Source organism: Dipodomys merriami, unplaced genomic scaffold (assembly GCF_024711535.1).
Source record: "Dipodomys merriami isolate MVZ:Mamm:240054 unplaced genomic scaffold, mDipMer1.0.p SCAF_25, whole genome shotgun sequence".
Classification (NCBI taxonomy): Eukaryota; Metazoa; Chordata; class Mammalia; order Rodentia; family Heteromyidae; genus Dipodomys; species Dipodomys merriami.
The window spans coordinates 2922316-2943341 of NW_027203937.1; the positions used below are offsets into that span (position 1 = coordinate 2922316).

At 36.5% G+C, this 21026-nt stretch overlaps 1 protein-coding gene across 1 annotated transcript in view; it reads right to left on the reverse strand.

Annotated features, from left to right (window-relative positions):
- Positions 1-15273: 15273 nt before the first annotated feature.
- Positions 15274-21026, reverse strand: part of Tyr (tyrosinase) — a 127925-nt gene continuing 122172 nt past the window's right edge. The window contains exon 5 of the mRNA XM_070034651.1: positions 15274-15616. Coding sequence (XP_069890752.1) covers positions 15390-15616 — 227 coding nt within the window. The 3' untranslated portion in view covers positions 15274-15389. The remainder of the gene's footprint in view (positions 15617-21026) is intronic.

Consider the following 21026-nt stretch of genomic DNA (forward strand, 5'->3'; position numbering starts at 1 on the left):
GCCCCCTACCTGATTCCCACCCCCCAACCCCACCAAAGTTGTACAGTTCATTTTTCCACATAAGGACTTGTACATATTGTTGCAATGGGTCCACCTGTATCCATATTTAAACAATTTGTTTTTCCCTTCCCCTCCACAAATTATACCAACATCAAATACAGTGAAAACAGGCGTTATAACATGGGGGAGGGACATACAAAGCAACAAAGAAATCATCTTATGAATGTGTTAGAAACAATAGCAAGATTTATTTTACTATCAGTGGTGGACACAGTTGAGACTTCTTTAGAAGATGAGCATAATTGGGTACAATATGGTTCTACTTAGACACTTTGCAAGTCTCAGGCCTGTGTAGTTGTTGTGGAGGGAATTCTGTCCTAGATTATAATTCTGAAGATTTGGGAAACATTCTTCTCTGAAATGCATTGAAACACATAAAAATAGGAATGATAGGTGATACCAACCACAGCCTAATTTATAGGGATGCAGTGTGGGAGAATGTGGATCAGAACAGAAATAAGCAGGATTAGGAGGTTTATTGGGCAAATTTGTCTTAGTAGGTATTTTTTCAATTTTTTATTGTAAAGATACTGTACAGAGGGGTTACAGTTACATGATTAAGGTAATGAGTATATTTCCTATTGGGCATTGTTACCCCTCCTTTGTTTTTCCCCTGCCATCCCTTCCTTCCCCACCTCCCAGTCCCTCACCACCGCCAAAGTTGTAAAGTTTGTTTTCAATAAAGTAACTTCTACATCTCATTGTTACAGCGGCCAATCTGTATCCTGTTTCAGAATTTTGTTATGCAGGGCACCAGAATCAAATACAGTGACAATAGGGGTTATACCATGGGGGAAGAACATGCAAAAGAAACAAAAAAATCACATAGTATGTTAAAAACAACAGCAACAAAGAAAAAAAAACTCTTCTGTCCCTATCTTGGGGTTCATTTCCTTTAGCATCATAAGAACAAAAACAACAATTTTCCTAACAATTTTCCTTTCCTAACTGAAAGGTCAGTACTTAACTTTGTTTTGTGGGCCAATCGGTACCACTGTCCATGTTCTTCTGAGATTCCTGTAAACAAAGTGGCTATCTGCCTTGGCAATTGTTCTTAGCTAATTTTTATCCTGTCTCATGGTTCCAGGTCTAGAATTAATTAGTAAAAATTGAATTAACAACTGCTAGAAGGTGATATAAGTTATCTAGCTTATTTCAGAATTAATAGAGAAATAGGTGTTGATGAAACATTTCATCTGAGCTTAAACCTAGGTCTTAGAATTAAAAAGAATTCTATAAAAGAAAAAATAAATGCTGCATTATGGCTTTCTCACACTGAAGACAGTTCATCAAAGTTCACATTATGTTGTAGGCTTTATTATTTAAATTGTACATATACATCATTAGGATAGATTGTAAGAAATGTTTACATTAATGAAAATGAAATGCTACAGAAATGTGCAATAAACATTCCTGACTGTTCTAGCATTCAGTACTGGCAAGTTTGCAGCTGAAGGAGGTGTCGTCTTCCAATAGAAAAGTGAGTTATGAAATAATAAATGGTAGCATTTGATTCCTGTCTATTAAGGAGGAAGAGTGAGATCATGTAGTTCTGAAGAAAAAGCATGGGACCAAATTTAGTAGGACACACACACACACACACACACACACACCCTACATGCACATATACACATGTATACACACATATTGCTGTAACGTCTTAGTATATTTGCAAAATCCATTATTATTTGGTAACATGACATAGTGTTTGAAAACTAAACAAATAAAGGTTGACCCAAATATACCTATACCTCCTTCAATTGCACACTTGTAATTTTCCCTGAGACTTTAAGAACAAGATAGTGTTTTTATCCTAAAACCATATGACCCAACTAGTCACAAATACATCAAGATAACAGACAAGTAATGTATAAGAACTGTTTGTTTGGAATCCTTGCAGAATGGTCTAATTTTTTATTTCATTGTAATTTCCCTTTCAGTACAATATGGAAGTTACAAAATTCCAATCTGTAAGTTTAATGTTTGGCATTTTGTGTCTCTCTCTCTCTCTCTCTCTCTCTCTCTCTCTCTCTCTCTCTCTCTCTCTCTCTCTCTCTCTCTCTCTCTCTCTCTGTATCTGTATTGATTGTACCCATTAATACTAAAGTATTAATTATTTATATAGTTTTGTAATGTTATATATATTTTCTGAATTGAAAAATTAATAAAATATGTTCAATAAGAGATCCAAATGAGTTTTGTTTTGTATTTGCTCACCAAGGACTTCAATGTTGCAAAAATATTTGGTATATTACATATATTTGTACCCATGTAACTACTGCTGCTTACAAGTATTCTGTAGTTTTTCCCAATATATCAATATCTCCTTGTTTTGAAATCTGTGAGTTATGCATAATGAAAAAATATAGAGTAAGTGGGGTGCCGGTGGCTCACGCCTGTATCCTAGCTACTCAGGAGGCTGAGATATGAGGATCCAGTTCAAATCCAGCCCGGGCAGGAAAGTCTGTGAGACTCTTATCTCTAATAAACCACTAGAAAACCGGAAGTGGTGCTGTGGCTCAAGTGGTAGAGCGCTCACCTTGAGCTGAAGAGCACAGGGACAGCACTCAAGCTCGGAGTTCAAGCCCCTGACCGACCAAAAAAAGAAAACAAAAAGAAATATAGAGCAATTCTTGGGTTTGTCTGACATTTATGGAGGTGGGATAAGAGACATTTATCATAAATTCTGTCCTAGAAACTCATATTCTAAAGCCCTCTGAAATTTTATTTCCTCGTAGGTAAAATGAAGACAAGAATTTTCTATTTCAGGTTTCTACATTGGATTTCAGGAGAACCTACAATTTTATAATGGATGTGGTTCAATATACACAAACTCTAGTCATCATAATGTCATAGGATTCTTGCATTAGTGAGATAAAATATTTGTTTCAGAGTATTTATCCATGTTTCTAAATGCAAACTCTTTGTTTTATTATTTCTCGTTTTCTCTAGTCTAAACATCATTTATGAATGAAGTCAAAAGCTACAGCACTCCAGTTGATAGATGTCTTGTTTTTGATGACTTATCTATAGGGTTTAAAAAGTTTACTTCATTATGTGTTAGTGAATTTTTCTCAATCAATTACTACCTTATTACAATCTTTCAAAGAATTTACTTTCCTAAGATGGTGTCCTGCCCCCATGACACAAAACTGTCATACATTCTGTAAGAATTATTTCAATAGGTTAAGTTCAAATGCAGTTAGAAGACAAGATTATCAGTTGCTTGCTTGCATTCCACATGTGCATTATTGGCTTTGTGTCACAATGGGGTCATGAGTGTAAGCTTTAATAGCATTAGTGCTGTAAAATTACTCAGCCAAAAACTCCACAAGGGAAGGACACAAAAGATAACTGGAAAAAAATGTGAATGTTTTTGTTTTGGGAGGTGAAAATCAAGGAGACTTCGATAGAAATCTCATTTATGAAAATTAAAAGTTTCTCCCAAATGCCTTTCTTATTCCTATTGTTATCAGAAATGTGTTTACTGAAGTTCAACAATATTAAAAGTAGATGTTTCTTGCTTGACATTTTATTAGACAATGTCATCTATAAGGAAGCTATTTAAGTGACTTGTGTTGCAGGAACCATGTTTTGAGGATTCTGAAGATAAATGGTTAATGGTTGGCAATATAAAATATTGTTTATATATTCCAGAACTGGAATATAGACATCAAAAATAGTTTTTGACTCAGAATGGTTATTAATTGTGGCACATTTCAAAAAGGTGATTTCTGAAATTAATTTACCATCTATTCTGAGAAAAGACTTTGGTCAGTAAGAAAATTCAGATTTCAAGATGTTTATTTTGGGGCTGGGAAGGTGGCTTAGTGGTAGAGTGCTTGCCTCATATCCATGAGCCCTGGGTTCAATTCCTCAGCATCACATAAGCAGAAAAAAGCCAGAAGTGGCACTGTGGTTCAAGTGGTAGAGCACTTGCCTTGAGCTGAAGAGCTGAGGGACAGTACCCAGGCCCAGAGTTCAAGTTCCACAACCAGCAAAAACAAAAAGATGTTTATTTTGTGAACCTTGAGTTTCTTTTATCATGGTAGTAAAAACTGCTTTATGGGGGCTGGGAAGGTGGCTCAGTGGTAGAGCGCTTGCCTTGCATGCCTGAGGCCCTGGGTTCACTTCCTCAGCACCACATAAGCAAAAAGAAAAAAGCCGGAAGTGGCACTGTGGCTCAAGTGGTAGAGTGCTAACCTTGAGCTGAAGAGCTGAGGGACAATGCCTAGGCTCAGAGTTCAGGCCCCACCACCGGACCCAAAAAAAAAAACTGCTTTATGTGTTTATATATTTAAAGTCTTTAATAGACTATTTGTTGGGGGCAAGGTAATTTCAATATTAATCTTCCAAAACAGTGAAAAAACTAAAAGCCTAGTATTACCTTCCAGATGTACAAACTTTGCTGTGCCTTCCATTTTGAAGGTAATTTGCCTCTATTCTTCAAGCTTTATCTGTCTCTAATGGTAAAGGTGATTCAAATTGTAGTGCAGGAAGGTAGGGTCTATGAGCCATAATCAGGACTGAATTTCCACCATGACTACATCTCAGTTGTCTAATACCAACTCTTTTCACCATGTATTTCCTCAAAACACACTTTAACTTTGAATTTTGTATCAAAATTCTCAGGCACTTTTTCTCTATTATTTTCTGATAAACCTTAGGGTCCCAAGTCCTATGCCACATGTGACTTTACAATATTTTTTTAAAATGATACAGCAGTTAGAGTCAATTCTTGTTATTCAACTCACCACTTAGATATGAATTAGTTGACACTAAAGCATTGTTCCTAGTTAGGTTCTTATGAACCTATGATCATAGTTTCATCAATGATTAAATGTGAAACTTTGTGTGTTTTTATTTAAAGACATATATATCTATATATATATTCATTAGCATTAAAGTTGTGGCCAATAGCAGGATAGCTCACATCTGAGCAAAGCTTGGCATAAATATAAATTCCTGCAACAGCCTTTTTGTCCATTCAGTACAAATGGAGGGCATATTACCAAGCAAAAACACAACATTGTTAAAAACTGACAGTAAATTGACCACAAGAACCCATCCCTCCAAAAAACATCTATTTACTTGGCCTTGTTCGGCTTCAATGTGGGCATTGGGAGACTCAAACATTTGACTGTTCTATATATGTAAAAAAATGACTATGGAAGGCAATGAAAATTGATTTGGGAGTTACAAAATATTTCAGCCAGTCAATGATTTACAAATAGGGTGTCCATGAGTAATGAAACTTAATGTGACCTACTTTTTTGTGGGTATGCTAACAGGGAAGGGAAGTTCTGTCTCATCGCTTTACCAGTTATTTCTCACAGGTTTTGAGCTAATTTAGAAGGCATTTCTGTAGTTGAGAGAAATACTTTCCCACCTTAATTTTTCTGCCTCACTTATACCTTTCTACTAGCTCAAGAATAGAGAATATTAGTTTGACTGAGAAGTTTGAAAATTTTACTGGATTAGAATTATTTGAAGGTATGTCATATGTTTGAGAATTTGTACATATACTTGTATGCAGAAAGAAATTAACCTGCCATCTTTTTTCTTTTAAAAGCCTGCTTATAAGGTTGACTTTCTTATTATTTTATTATCTTTAGTTTTAGAAAGGATTTACCATTTAACAAAGCAGTTTAAGAATATAATGCATCTTGCTCTCTCTGCTCTTTTCTAGCTCTTTCTCAGCTCTTCCCTTCTCCTCTCTTTCCCAGCTCCCTTCTCTTTTCTAGCTCTCTTTCTGCTCTTTCTAGCTCTTTTCTAGCTCTTCTCTAGCTTTTCTCTTTTCTAGCTATTTTCTCTCTTTTCTAGCTCTCTTCTCTTTCTCAGCCCTCTCTTTCCCAGCTCTCTCTCTTTCCCAGGCCTTTCCTAGCCACGTGGAGGGCCAACATGGCCTGGTGCCAGCCAGAACGATGAATAAACCTACCCCTTACCTGAAAAACAAAAAGAAAAAAGAATATAATGCATCTTGATCAGTGTCACCCCTTTCAACATTCTCATCCATCCTTCCTCTCCCGCAACTTCTCTCACTGTTCTTTTTTTTTTTTTTTTTTTTTTTGGTCAGTCATGGGGCTTGAACTCTGGGCTTGGGTGCTGTCCTCAGCTCTTCAGCTCAAGGTGAGTGCTCTAGCACTTGAGCCCCAGTGCCACGTACAGTTTTTGAGTGGTTTATTGGAGATAAGAATCTCATGGACTTTCCTTCCCAGGCTGGCTTTGAACCGCCATCCTCAGATCTCAGCCTCCTGAGTAGCTAGGATTACAGACATGAGCCACAGGTGCCCGGCCTCTCTCACTGTTCTTAATTTTGTAGGATAGACATTTAATTCTTGACTGTATTCTCCATCCTTCTCCACTTCCTTTGTCTTCCCCTCCCCTCTTGGCTCCACCTCACCCCTCTCAAAATACCTGTTTCTTGGTATTCATTTCTTTGAACTTTTTGCATTTCTAAGTTCTCCCCTTGAATCTACCATATTTAAGTCAATATTCTTTTATACACTTGAGTACCACCTAATGTATTTACTTATTAGGTAATAAGATCATTCTAGCTTCTACATATGAGAGGAAAAAATGCAATCTTTTTTCCTCTGGGCCTGACTTATTTCACATGAGGTATTTTTTCCCCAGGTCTCTCCATTTCTTTACAAACACTACAATACTATTCTTTTTTTTTATTGTGAAAATACCGTACAGAGGGGTTGCAATTACATGGGCAAGATAACAAGTACATTTCCTATCAAGCATTGTTGCCTCCTCTTTTGTATCTCCTTCCCATACACCCCCCCCAAAGTTGTAAAGTTCGTTTTTCTACATAATGACTTGTACATCTCATTGTTGCAATGGGTCCACCTATTTAAATAGGTATCCCTATTTAAACGATTTGTTTTTTCCCTTCCCCTCCACAAATTATGCCAACATCAAATACAGTGAAAACAGGGGTTATACTGTGGGGGAGGGACATACAAAGCAACAAAGAAATCATCTTATAAATATGTTAGAAACAATTGCATGAAAGAAAAAAAACATTTGAATACTTATCTTGGGGTTCATTTCTCTAATGTCAACTTATCTGACCTTTTCTGCTTGACTCAGACATACACTGGTTATTGCAAATAAGGGAAACCATGGGACCTATGTGTCTTTGGACCTGGCTTACTTCACTTAATATAATTTTTTCCAAGTCTTTCCATTTCCTAACAAATGGGGCAATGTCATTCTTTCTGATGGAGGCATAGAATTCCATTGTGTATATATACCACATTTTCTTGATCCATTCATCTACTGAGGGGCATCTGGGTTGGTTCCGTATCTTAGCTATGGTAAATAATGCTGCAATAAATGTAGTTGTGCTGGTAGCAATACTATTCTTTCTAATGAGTAAAACTCCATAGTGTACATTTTCATTACCCATGTATCATTGAGGGGCATCTGGGCTGATTACAAGTTTGAATCTGAACTAGCATCTAGGAACTTTGAGTTCAAGAATTCTCTGTGCTCTCATTCATAACAGTGGCTCAGTGTGGCCACACTTTGATGTATACATAAAATTATATGGAAAACTCAACTTTCTTTTGGAAATCTGAAATTTTAGTAACCATTACTCTGGGTACCACCATAATGAACCACTCTTCTAGTTTAAGTCTTCTTCTTATTTTTTTTTCCCCCAGGGCTGAGGACCGAACCCAGGGCCTTGTGCACACTGGGCAGGCGCCCTTCCACTGGGCTAAACCCCCAGCCCCTTTAACTCTTCTTTTTATAAAATTTTATTTTATTGTAAAGATGCTGTACAGAGGGGTTACAGTTACACGAGTAAGGTAATGAGTACAGTTTTTGTCGAACATTGTTTTTTCCTACTATTCCTTCCCTCCCCCACCTCCTCCACTCCTCCAAACTTGTAAAATTCATTTCCAACATAGTGTCTTGTGAGTCTCATTATTGCATGGGGTCATCCTGTGTCCTTGTTTCAGCATTTTGTTATTCCTTTTCTCCTTCCTAATATACAAGATTCAAGGTACCAAAATCAAATACAGTGACTGAGTTACTTTGCTAGGGGTTCAGAAGGTGATTAAGACTCCAGAACCATAAGCTGCATTGAAATTCATAAACAGTGACGGTCACAAGCAATCAGAGTACTTATAAAATTATATGGGATATGCAATCATTTTAGAGTAATATTTTAAAACATTTTCATCAATAAGACCATAAATTAGGACAAAATAATTACCTACCATAATCTACCAAATACCATCTTCAGGTTAACCTATGATTTTTAAATACTACTTTTATTACAATTAGTAATTGTTATATAAACTCTGAATAAAATGTAGTATTTTCTTTTAATGAGGAAGAAATTTAAAGAATAGAGAGCAGCACAAAAGTAAAGTGGCAAGCTGGGCCAGGTGGGTGGGTCAGGTCTGTAATCCTAGCTACTCAAGAGGATGAGATCTGGGGATCACAGTTCAAAGCCAACCCAGGTAGAAAAGTACATGAGAAAGACTCGTATCTCTAATAAACTATTCAGAAAAAGCCAGAAGTGGCACTGTGGCTCAAGTGATAACAGTACACAAAAAGTCTCAGGGACAGTGTCCAAGCCCTGAGTTCAAGCCCCATGATTGGCAAAAGTGAAAATTAAAAATAAAAATAATTACAATAAAGTGGCAGAATCAGGGCTTTTTAATTCCTTACCTTTTTGAATTTAACTCTTTATCCCTTCTGTTGTGCCAGTTGCTTCTATGACACTCACACTTATCTTTGTCTAATTTAACACAATTCCCATTATCATGAATGATACTCACATCTATTGAATCATGTAACTGTTATTTCTATTTCTAAGAAAACAAAGATTGGGGTTAGTTTTTGAAAAATGGCCTACAATAATGCAGCTCACATTACTAAAAATAGAATGTTTCAGAAACATTGCTTCATTTCCATATTCTAAATTTGGATTTCTTTTTACTTCATGACTATTTCTATGTACAACAAACTTCTTGTTACCAAATTGGAAAACACTCAAGCTACATACTATTTCTATTAAGCTTTTTATAGGCATCACACTAATAATTTGGATCAAATAGAAAAATAAGCTGTGTAGAAAAGTACTAAGTTTGTTAACAGAGCAAAAAAGCATGTATATTGAGTAGCTAAATGACCTAGCTATATGTGTTCAGTCATATCTGAAATAGTATATATGGCTTTGGGTCTTGAGGGAATTGGAAAAGATGGAAGAAACCATGAGGTTGAAGGAAGGAGAGTTTATCAGGATGGGAACACATCCCATGACAGAATTTAACCACTTCCCACAAAGAATTATGATGGTAGGCAACAAATGAAGATAAAAGTCAGACTTTCAATGTCTAATAGAAGAGAAAGAGTCAATAGACAGGCCAGAATGGATACAGTAAGTGAAGCTGAAAAACTACCTACTTATGTCTCATAGAAAAATGTTAAGAACCCATTTACTGAAGTGATAAAGAATTTCTGGAAAAAGACATCAGTGTCACTGAGAAGCTCAGTGGTGTCTGTGTTCTTTAAGGTATAGCTAATGATAGTTGATACAAATAAAGAAGTGAGTCAACCACACCAAAGATACAGCATGGTACATAGAAAAGAAGATTCTCAGAACAAAGCATCTATCACTCACGACAAAACTGTTACCATGTCTGATTCATATCTGGATAAAGAAAGCACCAATGGCCAAAGTATTTCAGAAACATCACCAAAGAGAGTCTGCTCCTTCTCCACGTGTGGTGGCATTTGCTGTTTCAACTTGGCTGTTTTGGACTACAGTCCCAGAGTTTCCTTTCTAGTATTCTAGTAGAGATAATATAAGATATTCTCTCATAGAGTTGAAAGACAGAAAGTGTATTTATAGTTACATGTACCTTCTCAAACAGAACTCTAGAATCTCTTGGAGATATAATTAAAATCCATAAATAGTTTATTTTTAGGTTGATCAAAAGGGAGACTATTTTAGTGTTTCTAATGTAATCATTTGTAAAGCCAATATAAAAAGAATTTTGGCTTCCTCTAAAGAAATCTTATATCTGCACAAAGAAACTCATCCCTGTCACCTTTGAACAACAGGGCATGAACTTGATGTTTAAATATTCAAAGAAAAAGCTGAGTATGGCAGTTCAAACCTATAATCTCAGATGAGATTATAGTCTAAGTAAGAGGATCAAAGTCCAAGATTTGGCCAGGCAATCTTTTTCAGATTCTATCTAAAAAAATGACTAAAACAAAAATATCTTGAGGTCATGGCTCAAGTGTAAGCCCAAGACCCTGAGTTTAAGCTTCAGTACTGAAAACAAAAAAAAAAACCAACCAACAAAAATGTTTTTTAAAAAGATCATACTGGTACACATCTGTGATCCCACTTATTTTAGAGAGGGACAGAGGATCAGAGTCATGAGTACTATGTGGAGGGCCTCAGCAAAACGTATAAGACTACAAACAAAGTAAAAGCAAAAGGACTGGCAGCAAGGTTCAGGAGGTAGCAACCTGGTTAGAAAGCAGAAAGCCCTGAATTCTATCCCCAGGAATGCCAACAATAGAAAATTTTATGTGTGTGTTTGTGTGTGTGTGTGTGTGTGTGTGTGTGTGTATGTGTGTGTGTGTGTGATATGTGTGTGTGAAAATTTGTGTGTCTGTGTTTGTGGGGGGGAGGGGGTGAGGACAGACAGACAGAGAGAAAGACAGAGACCTGAAGCTGGGTCTGTCTGGCTGGAAATCATGAAGAGGTAGAAGGCCTCATCAGCCCCAGGTCTCTTTACTCAGAGTTCTGAAGCTCTAGGTGCTCAGGCCAGATCTAGCCCTAAGCTTTGGCTTCCAGAAGCCCAATGCTTAGCAACTGGTAAACTCCTTACCTCAAAGCAGCAATTAGCATTGGCAGTAACATAAGATGACTGGCTTAATTAATAGCTCCTCGCTGGAGGCAGCAGGGCCTTTGGTTTGCACCAGCAGCTAGTAATGGCAGCAAGCAGCTGGCAAGGGCAAGTGTCATCCCCTATGAGCCTGGGATGTAGGAGACCCTCTGTTGCTTTGTGAGACTCTTTTAGTGACCAGGGCCTACAAGTCTCCTAACCTTACTGCTTTACAGCCTGTGACTTCAAATGTTGGTGTTCTACAGTCTTATTGAACCCTCTGTACTTTTGCTAACTCTTGTCACCTCACACACTGCAAATTCTGCTCCTGTATACTCTCTTGGTCTCTCCAACTGCCACGACTGCCTTCAGCATGGCTGCTTTCCCTGCTAAGCCACCACCTTTGTCACTGCTGTTCACATCCTACAACATTGCCATTAACATTTAGGTATGAGCTAGATTTTGTTCTTGTTATGTTTACTGCTATAAGTAATACCATGATATATATATATATATATATATATATAATGGACATATATATATATAATGGTAATAAACACACACACACACACACACACACACACACACACACACACACACACACTCACACACAGAACTTTACACTCTGAAAGAATTTTCTAGGAGTTGATACTCTCACCCAAAATGAAGAGAATATAAAGAGATGCCCCCCCCCTTTTTTTTTTTTGGTAAATCATTGAATAGATTTTTTAAAAATACTACAAAGGAGTCTAAAAATAAGAGATCAAAAAGAATGAGGGAAAATATTTAAGTATAAACAACCTACAGGAAGGAAGACGTATCTTCTACAATTCAACTTAGAACCATCTTAGATTGATAATAACATGCTTGTTCATCAGAATCTCAATAGGATATTTTCATAAATGTGTCCCTTAAGGAGAAAGCTATGTATGCTTCAAGGAACTGTTAAATTACGACATCTGTACATGTTGCATAGAATCCACGAATAAATTTATTGAAAATAATATCAGAAAAATTGAATTTAAATCCTAGACACCATACCTAAGCAGTTCTTAACATATCATAACTATTCAATAAATTATATCTCCTTATTTAATTTTAAGATATTAGAAATAATGAGAATACTTCACTGTCACAATTAAAAAATATACCCACCTGATTAATGAACATGAAATCATCATAAGAATAACTCCTTCACTGTTATTAGGAAAAGAACTCAAAAGCAATAAAATAAATATGAACTACAGCAATTTCTTAAGAGTGAAAATACTGACATGGTTCATACATAATTTTAAATAGCTGAACAATTTGAATACACTTGAGGCCTCTGTGGTGTCTGTAGCCAGTTTTTATTTTCATTACATTCTTCACACTGGCAAATGCTTTTGAAAATAAGAAATATAATGCTTATAAAAATTCATCCTATAATGTTTGCATTGCAGCCACTTCCAGGAGTCTATTAAGAGAGGGAGGGGATCTTTCTCCTACTGACATGCTCTCCAAAATAGCACAGGCTCACAATTGATGGCTCCAGTGAAGTTTGCTTTATGGTGACAAAGAAAACTGTTCCTACAAAGGAAAGGTCATTCCAACAAGAGAGAAACTATTTAAGAACATCTCCATTTATGTGTATTGTCAGCCTGCTAAAGATACCAGTCAGAATGATTTCTACCAGAACATATTCATTCCTGCAGATGGAGTATTATATATTTGACTTGTTGAAGGTTGGGTATTAAAAAGTCAAAACTACAGAAACAGGGGGAAAGAGTGACAGGTGTTTATTTATCTCTTTGAAACAAAGTGTGACTTGTACTGAAGCAATAGAACAGTATCACACAGAAATGAAGCAATCTATAAGAGCTGAATAAAAGAAAAGTCACATAACATAATGTTGATTAGAATTGAATGAAATTCTTAGATATCTTGAAATATCAACCATATGGTTTTGTTGCTTAGTGGAGTAAACTGTGGGATCAAAGTGGTGTTGATTTTATCATGGATTTTGCTGTCACAGAAATAGACACTTTCAGCCTCTAGAGATACAAAACAATGTTCTACAGTGAGGTGGAGTGACAAAGGAGGGAATTGCCTTGTGATAACAAAAAAACTTGAGTTCATAAAGATGCCTGTCAGAAATAATGAAGATTTATTGCATGGAAATGCTATGTAGTAGTTAAGAGTAATAAGGGTGTAGCCCTATTGTACACAACTTGTCTAGAATATATAAAGCCCTAGATAGGATCCCCAATTTCTCTCTGTCTCTCCCTCTCTCTCTCCCTATTTCTTTCCCTCCCTCCCTTCTTTCTTTCTCTGTGTCCCTGTATCTCTCTGTCTCTGTCTCTGTCTCTGTCTGTTTCTGTCTCTGTCTCTCTTTCTCTCTCACACACACATACACACAAACTGTTGAAAAAGTGACAAAAATATCATCTTGAGCCAAAATATTACTCTCAAGTCAAGCCTATATATTAGTGATCCATATCTTTGGTAGTGTTTGTGTCTTGGCTCTGCTCGTGCTCCAAACTCACCCACACATGTGTGGATAGAAAGTTCTTTAGTTACTGGAGTAGTTTCTTCCTTGGAATCTTCTGCAGTGTATCCAATTTCTTTCCTCATTCTTTTTGCTCTTGGTTTAGACAGTTTCTAAGTTTGTTCTTCCAAGTAAATTAAGTCCAGCCTTAAGATGACATTGCTAATAATCTGTTTTAAATCTTTTTGTAGTTTTTTACCAAAGTGAGAATATAATTTCTATTATTTGCACTCTTTTTTCACATCCTGCTCTGTGGAGATAGATAAGCATGAAACTCCACCCTTGCTTAAGTTTTCTCCCCAGACATCAAAAATTAGACAATCCAGCTTGAACAAGAGAGCTATTGAGAGTTAGTGGATAATTATTGCTCTATTGCAGAAGTTAATAACGATTAGTAATTACTGATCATCAGTGACACATCAGAAATAATTGAAATTTCCATTTTTTCAGATTCTAAAAATTGCTCAAATCACTTGGCAGTTAGATAATTTTCATTTTTATTGGCATTTCATTTTTATAGACTAAGTAAATTCCATCAGTTAAAAATTATATGAACTTTCTAGGCATTGGCGGTTTACACCTGTAATCCTGATTATTCAAGAAGCTGAGATCTGTGGACCACAGTATGAAGATAGCTCAGGCAGAAAAAGTCTGTAAGGCCCTTATAACCAATTAACCAGCTAAATGCCAGAATTGGAGTTACAGTTTAAGTAACAGAATACCAGTATTGAAAAAAAAGCTAAGGGACAGCCATCTGAGTTTAAGTTTTAGTACCGATACAAAAAGAATGATATGAATTTAACTTTACATCAGTTTTACTTAGATGAAGATATTTCTAAGAACCCAGATATTTCAGTCAATTTAGTTTCAAATATTCTTTTTTTTTTTTTTGGGTCCAGTCGTGGGCCTGAACTCTAGGCCTGGGCGCTGTCCCTCAGCTCTTCAGCTCAAGGCTATCACTCTAACACTTGAGCCACAGCACCACTTCTGGCTTTTTGCTTATGTGGTGCTGAGGAATCGAACCCAGGGCCTCATGTATGCAAGGCAAGCACTCTACCACTGAGTCACCTTCCCAGCCCCTCAAATATTCTTAAATCAATGGAATGCTATGCAGGTCCTACACTAAAACTACTTGTCTTAGGTTTTTTTTAATGCTACATGTAGCTATATAGAAATATGATACTCATTGGGCTATCTCAAATTTTAGCAGGGACCCAAAATTCAAATAGTAGGATATTCTGGACATCTTAGTTTAAGGTTTAGTCAAGAAAAATGGAAAATCATCCTTTTATTAGAACTACAGAAAGATTATCTACCTTCAAAACTTTTGTGGCATTCTAAACATGCTAATAAAATGTCTTATATAATACAAAAGTGCTACGTTGCTTATTATTATCAAACAGTCACCAGGCACGCATCTTGAAACAGGCAATTAGTCAGGTTTGACCCCTTGCTCTCAGTGACCTTCATGAGCATAGTGGGGGCTCTGACAGGAAGGAGATGAATGCCATTTCCTTTTTGACATCTACACACATTTTGAAACAGGAATGTAAAACAGAAGGAAGCACTGATTACCAATGGAAGCAAAAGAGCATTAGGCCAAAGAATCAGAGTGTTGATTTGTTACCATTTTATTATTATCAAATATAGGGGACAATAATTAATTCAGGTATAAGTAGCAAGTACTCATTACCAAATTTGATTACTTTCCTTGGAAATAGGAGGTAGGGAAAACTGGTAAGTGGACTGAGCAAAACCAGCAAGACAGATGCTGTGTTCTACCCGGGTGGGGTAGGAGGCACTTTTTGTATTGCATTACAGTTCTGGGAATTGTCTTCAACCACAACTACTAGGCATTTCTGTGGGAATCTGGTCACCTGCCCAATTTGAGTTAGAATGATTTTTGGGCCCCACACTTTATTTTATGCTGTTTACAAATGGCTCTGATACAACAAGCTGTGGTAGTCCTCTTTCTCCATGAGAAGTGGCTGCTTTTCCTCAGTGATCTCCTTTTTCTTGCGATAACACAGCAAGCGACTGAGCCCCGCCAGCACAGTGGTGAGGACAGCCCCTACCAGTGCTGCCCCAACGAGCCAGGGCCAGTTCCGAACAGCCTGTTCCAAGAAGGGCTCGATAGTTTTTCGAAAAATGTCTGAATCTGAAATAGAAAGACATCTCAATGTTTTTACTGTCATCATTTCTTCAACATCACCATCATTGTCACCAGCATCATCATCACCTTCTTCATCATTACCACCACCACCACCATCATCATCCTCACATGGTACTCTGTAGACACATGCTTGGGTTTCAGTGTCAGCTCTGTTCATTAGCTGTAAGAGCTAATAGATAACGATAAAAGGAAAATCATACCATCTTATAGGATGATGTGAATTTAATTGATTATACCCATACATTATTTAGTGTCTGGTATATGGTTTGTACTCAGTTAAATGCTAGCATGACTCCTTTAATGCATAGTCAGATGCATTATCCATTGAATGATTAGCTTGTGCCTATTATTACTCTTATTTCTCTTATTATGATTAGCTCTATTATTTCTATTACTATGACTCTACTATTTCTAAGGTTCCTTCTGGAAAGTGGAAAACAACCATAGCAATTTCATATAACTATAAATATAACTTAAGTAAGAAAACAATGAAAAATCTTCTAGAAGACAGAGGAAATATGAAAAGCTTATAAAAGAGTTACAGTTATTATGAGGAATCTTAAGGTAAAGTTGATAAATTAAGAGAAAGTGATCGTTGTCTGTTATTTAACACATAAGGATGTAATTTTCATGATAAATAACTAAAAGAGTTATACTAGTTGATTTTCACAAATTAAACTGTATGATTAAGGGTGATTTTTTGTTATTTATCCTCTTTTCTAATTTCCAAAACCAAAAGGTGGCAGAAACCCACTTTTCCACATTCCTCCTTCCTCAGATTTTGCAAAACAATAAATTACCTTTTATCTAATTTTATTCCTATAAAATCAAGTTCAAATAAATGCCTTGGGAAACTCTGGAATTTAAAGTATATATAAACTTAACCTATAAGAAATCAAAGCCACAAAACAAGGAAAAGGTGATTTAAAAATAAAATATGATAACAATATAAAGAAACATTTCAAATGAAAGACCCATTGTTTACCATCAATGTGATAATGTTCAAAATGTAAAACAAGAGTGTTTGCAATCCAGAAACTATTAAAAATGATGTCTTTTAAAATTCCAAATTCAAAGAGGATAATGTGGAATTTTTCTATCCAAAAAGTTGCTGGAGGAATCGTGTTCTATCCGTTCCTCAAATTTCTCTTTCCTGTGCCTGTTACTCTTTCCAGCTGTTACTTAGATCCTACTAATGATCTCAGAAGTCATTAAGCATTATTTGAACAAACTGATTTTTTGCTTCTCCATCAATAAAGGAAAATAACTTACAAAAGACTAACATTATGCAAATTGCAAAAAAAAATCTATAGCCAGGTACAGGTGTTTTTCTTCTGTAGAGTATCAGATGACTCACTCACTGTATGCATCCCTTCAGGTAGAGTCTCTAATGATTAAAGCACAAGACATAATGAAGCATTTAGATTAAGAAGGTTTGAGCCAGGCCTTGGTAGTTCAACCCTGTAACCCAAGCTACTCAGGAGGCAGAGATCTGAGGATCATGGTTCAAAGCCAGCCCAGGAACACCAATTAACCAGCAAAATAATGCAGAAGGAGAACTGTGGTTCAAGTGGTAGAGTGCTAGCTAGCCTTGAGCAAAAAATGTCAGGTACAGAGAATTGAGTTCATGCCCCAGGACTAATACACACACACACACACACACACACACACACACACACACACACACACACACACACACACACACACACACACACACACACACACACACACACACACACAATCTATTGGTCTGAAAGACATTTCTTTGGAAGAACAATGCCAACAACCTAAAAGAAAGAAGAAAATCTGAAGTATTTCCATCAAACACGAAAATGAATGTTTTTTAAATGTTTAAAAATATATTGAAAATAGGATGCCAGTGCTTATTTCAGACTTCTGTTTCAATATGCCAGACAATAAAAATGCCTGAAAAAACTCAAAGAGTTTACAAATAAATAGTTATTTCCTTCATTACAAAAGACTCTGCTCAGGTGCTTTCACAGATTTTAGTACTTTTTTATGTCTGACATCCAGTTTTTCAGCTTCTTTTATTGTTTCTGTACTTTACTTCATTCTAAGACATCTCAATATTTTTTTAATTTAATTTAATTTTATTTGTGAACATACTGTACAGAGGAGTTACAATTACATGGGCAGGATAATGGGTACATTTCTTACCAAGCATTGCAGCCTCCTCCTTTGTTTACCCTTCACATCCCTTCCCAGCCTCCCCCCTCCCCCCCATCCCAATCCTATTCCTTCTCCCCCTCCCCCCCCCCCACCGCACCGACGTTGTAAAGCTCATTTTGGACATGACAACTTGTGCTTCTCATTGTTGCAACAGCTCCACCTGTATCCTTAAACAACTGGTTTTTCCCCATCTCCTCCACTAGTTATACTGACATCAAATATAGTGAAAGCAGGGGTTATACTGTGGGGGAGGGACATACAAAGCAACAAAAGATAATCTTATAAGTGCGTTAGAAACACATGCATGAAAGAAAAAAACATTAAAATACACATCTAAGGGTTCATTTTCCTGACATCACATTATCTGACCTTTTCCGCTTGACTCATACATATACTAGATATTACAAATAAGGGAAACCATGGGACCTATGTTTCTTTGGGCCTGGCTTACTTCACTTAATATAATTTTTTCCAAGTTTTTCCATTTCCTAACAAATGGGGCAATGTCATTCTTTCTGATGGAGGCATAGAATTCCATTGTGTATATATAACACATTTTCTTGAACCATTCATCTACTGAGGGGCATCTGGGTTGGTTCCATATCTTAGCTATGGTAAATAATGCTGCAATAAACATAGTTGTGCTGGTAGCTTTAGTGTGGTCTTGTTTGTAAACATTTGGGTAAATGCCCAAAAGTGGGATTGATGGGTCATAGGGGAGTTCTATGTGAAGTCTTTTGAGGAACCTCCATACTGCTTTCCAAAGTGGTTGAACAAGTTTACATTCCCACCAACAATGAAGTAAAGTTATTTTCTGTCCACATCCCTCCAGCATCTGTTGTTGTTAGAGTTCTTGATTTTTGCCATTCTAACTGGAGTGAGGTGATATCTCAATGTTGTTTTGATTTGCATTTCTTTTATGGCTAGGGATGTTGAACATTTCTTCATGTGTCTATTGGCCATCCTTCTTTCTTCTTCAGAGAAGTTTCTCTTTAAGTCTTTCGCCCACTTATTTATTGGGCAGTTGTTTCTTTGAGGATTTGTTGTTGGGGGGTTTAATTTTTTGAGTTCCAAGTATATTTTAGATATGAGACCTTTGTCCGTTGTATGGCTAGTAAAGATCTTCTCCCAATCCGTGGGCTTTCTATTGATCTTGCTAGCTATGTCATTTGCCCTGCAGAAGCTCTGCAACTTTATGCAATCCCATTTGTCCAACCTTTCTTTGATTTGTTGTGTTTCCGGGTCTCTATTCAGAAAATTTCCGCCTGAGCCAAGGAGACCTAGGGTTTCTCCTATTCCATCCTGTAATGTTTTCAGAGTGTCTGTTTGACTTCAAGGTCTTTGATCCATTTGGAGTTGATTCTGGTGCAGGGTGATATGTAAGGATCTAGCTTTAATTTTCTACATGTAGTTAACCAATTTTGCCAGCACCATTTACTGAAGAGGTTGTCTTTCTTCATTCTATTGTTTTAGCTCCCTTATTGAAGATTAGATGGCTATAGGTCTGTAGGTTCATTTCTGGGTTTTCAATTCTATTCCATTGGTCCTGAGGTCTGTTCTTATGCCAATACCAAGCTGTTTTGATTACTATGGCTTTATAGTAGAGTTTGAAGTTTGGTATTGATATTCCTCCAGCAGTGTTCTTTCCGTTGAGGAGCGTTTTTGCTATTCGGGGTCTTTTATTGTTCCATATGAATTTTTGGATTGCCTCTTCTATTTCCTTGAAGAATGAGGTTGGAATTTTGATAGGTATTGCGTTGAATTTGTAGATAACCTTGGGAAGAATTGCCATTTTCACAATGTTAATCTTTCCAATCCAGGAGCATGGGAGGTTTTGCCATTTTTTAAGTTCTGTGTTGATTTTCTTTTTTAAGATTTTAAAGTTTTCATCATAGAGGTCCTTCACTTCTTTAGTTAATTCCTAGGTATTTTATTTTTTGTGGGGCTATTACAAATGGAGTTGCTTTCCTAATTTCAGCCACACTTTTCTCATTGTTGGCATACAGAAAAGCCATTGATTTTGGGGGGTTAATTTTATAACCTGCTACTTTGAAAAAGTTTTGAATCAGCATGAGTAATGTGGGAGTGGAGTCTATGGGATTCTTTAAATACAAGATCATGTCATCTGCAAAGAGGGAGAGTTTTATTTCTTCTTTCCCTATTTGGATCCCCTTTATGTCTGCATCTTGTCTTATTGCTGTAGCTAGGCATTCTAATACTAGATTGAAGAGAAGTGGAGAGAGTGGGCATCCTTGTCTTGTTCCTGAGTTAAGAGGAAATGGCTTTAGTTTTTCACCATTGAGTATAATGCTGGCTGTAGGTTTGTCATATACAGCCTTTATTATATTGAGGAATGTTCCATGGATTCTTAATTTTTCCAAAACCTTCATCATAAAGGGGTGTTGGATTTTGTCGAATGCTTTTTCTGCATCTATTGAAATAACCATGTGGTTCTTATTCTTGCTCCTGTTGATGTGATGAATAATATTAATTGATTTGCATATATTGAACCAGCTTTGCATCCCTGAAATGAATCCTGTTTGATCATGGTGTATGATTTTTTGGATGAATTGTTGAAGTCGATTGGCCAAAATTTTGTTGAGAAGTTTTGCATCAATGTTCATCAAAGAAATGGGTCTATAGTTCTCTTTCTTTGATGAGTACCTGCCTGGTTTTGGGATGAGGGTTATGATGGCTTCATAGAATGTGTTCAGTAGTGAGCTTTCTCTTTCAATTTCATTGAAGAGTTGGAGGAGAATTGATGTGAGCTCTACTTTGAAGGCCTTGTAAAATTCCGCTGTAAAGCCATCTGGTCCTGGACTTTTCTTAGCTGGCAGGTCTCTTATTGCTGTTTCTATTTCAATGCTTGATATGGGCCTGTTGAGCTGGTTTAACTCATCTTGGTTTAGTTTTGGCATGTCAATATTTGCTAGGAAAAGGTCCATTTCTGTCAAGTTCTCAAATTTATTAGCATAAAGTTTTGAGAAGTATTCCCTTATAATGTTCTGAATCTTGGTTGTATCCGTGGTGATGTTTTCATTCTCATCTCTGAGTTTATTCATTTGGGTGTGTTCTCTCCTTTTTCTTATAAGATTTGCTAAGGGTCTGTCAATTTTGTTAAGTTTTTCGAAGAACCAACTCTTTGTTTTGTTGATTCTTTCTATAGTTTTTTTGGATTCTAATTCATTTAATTCTGATTTAATTT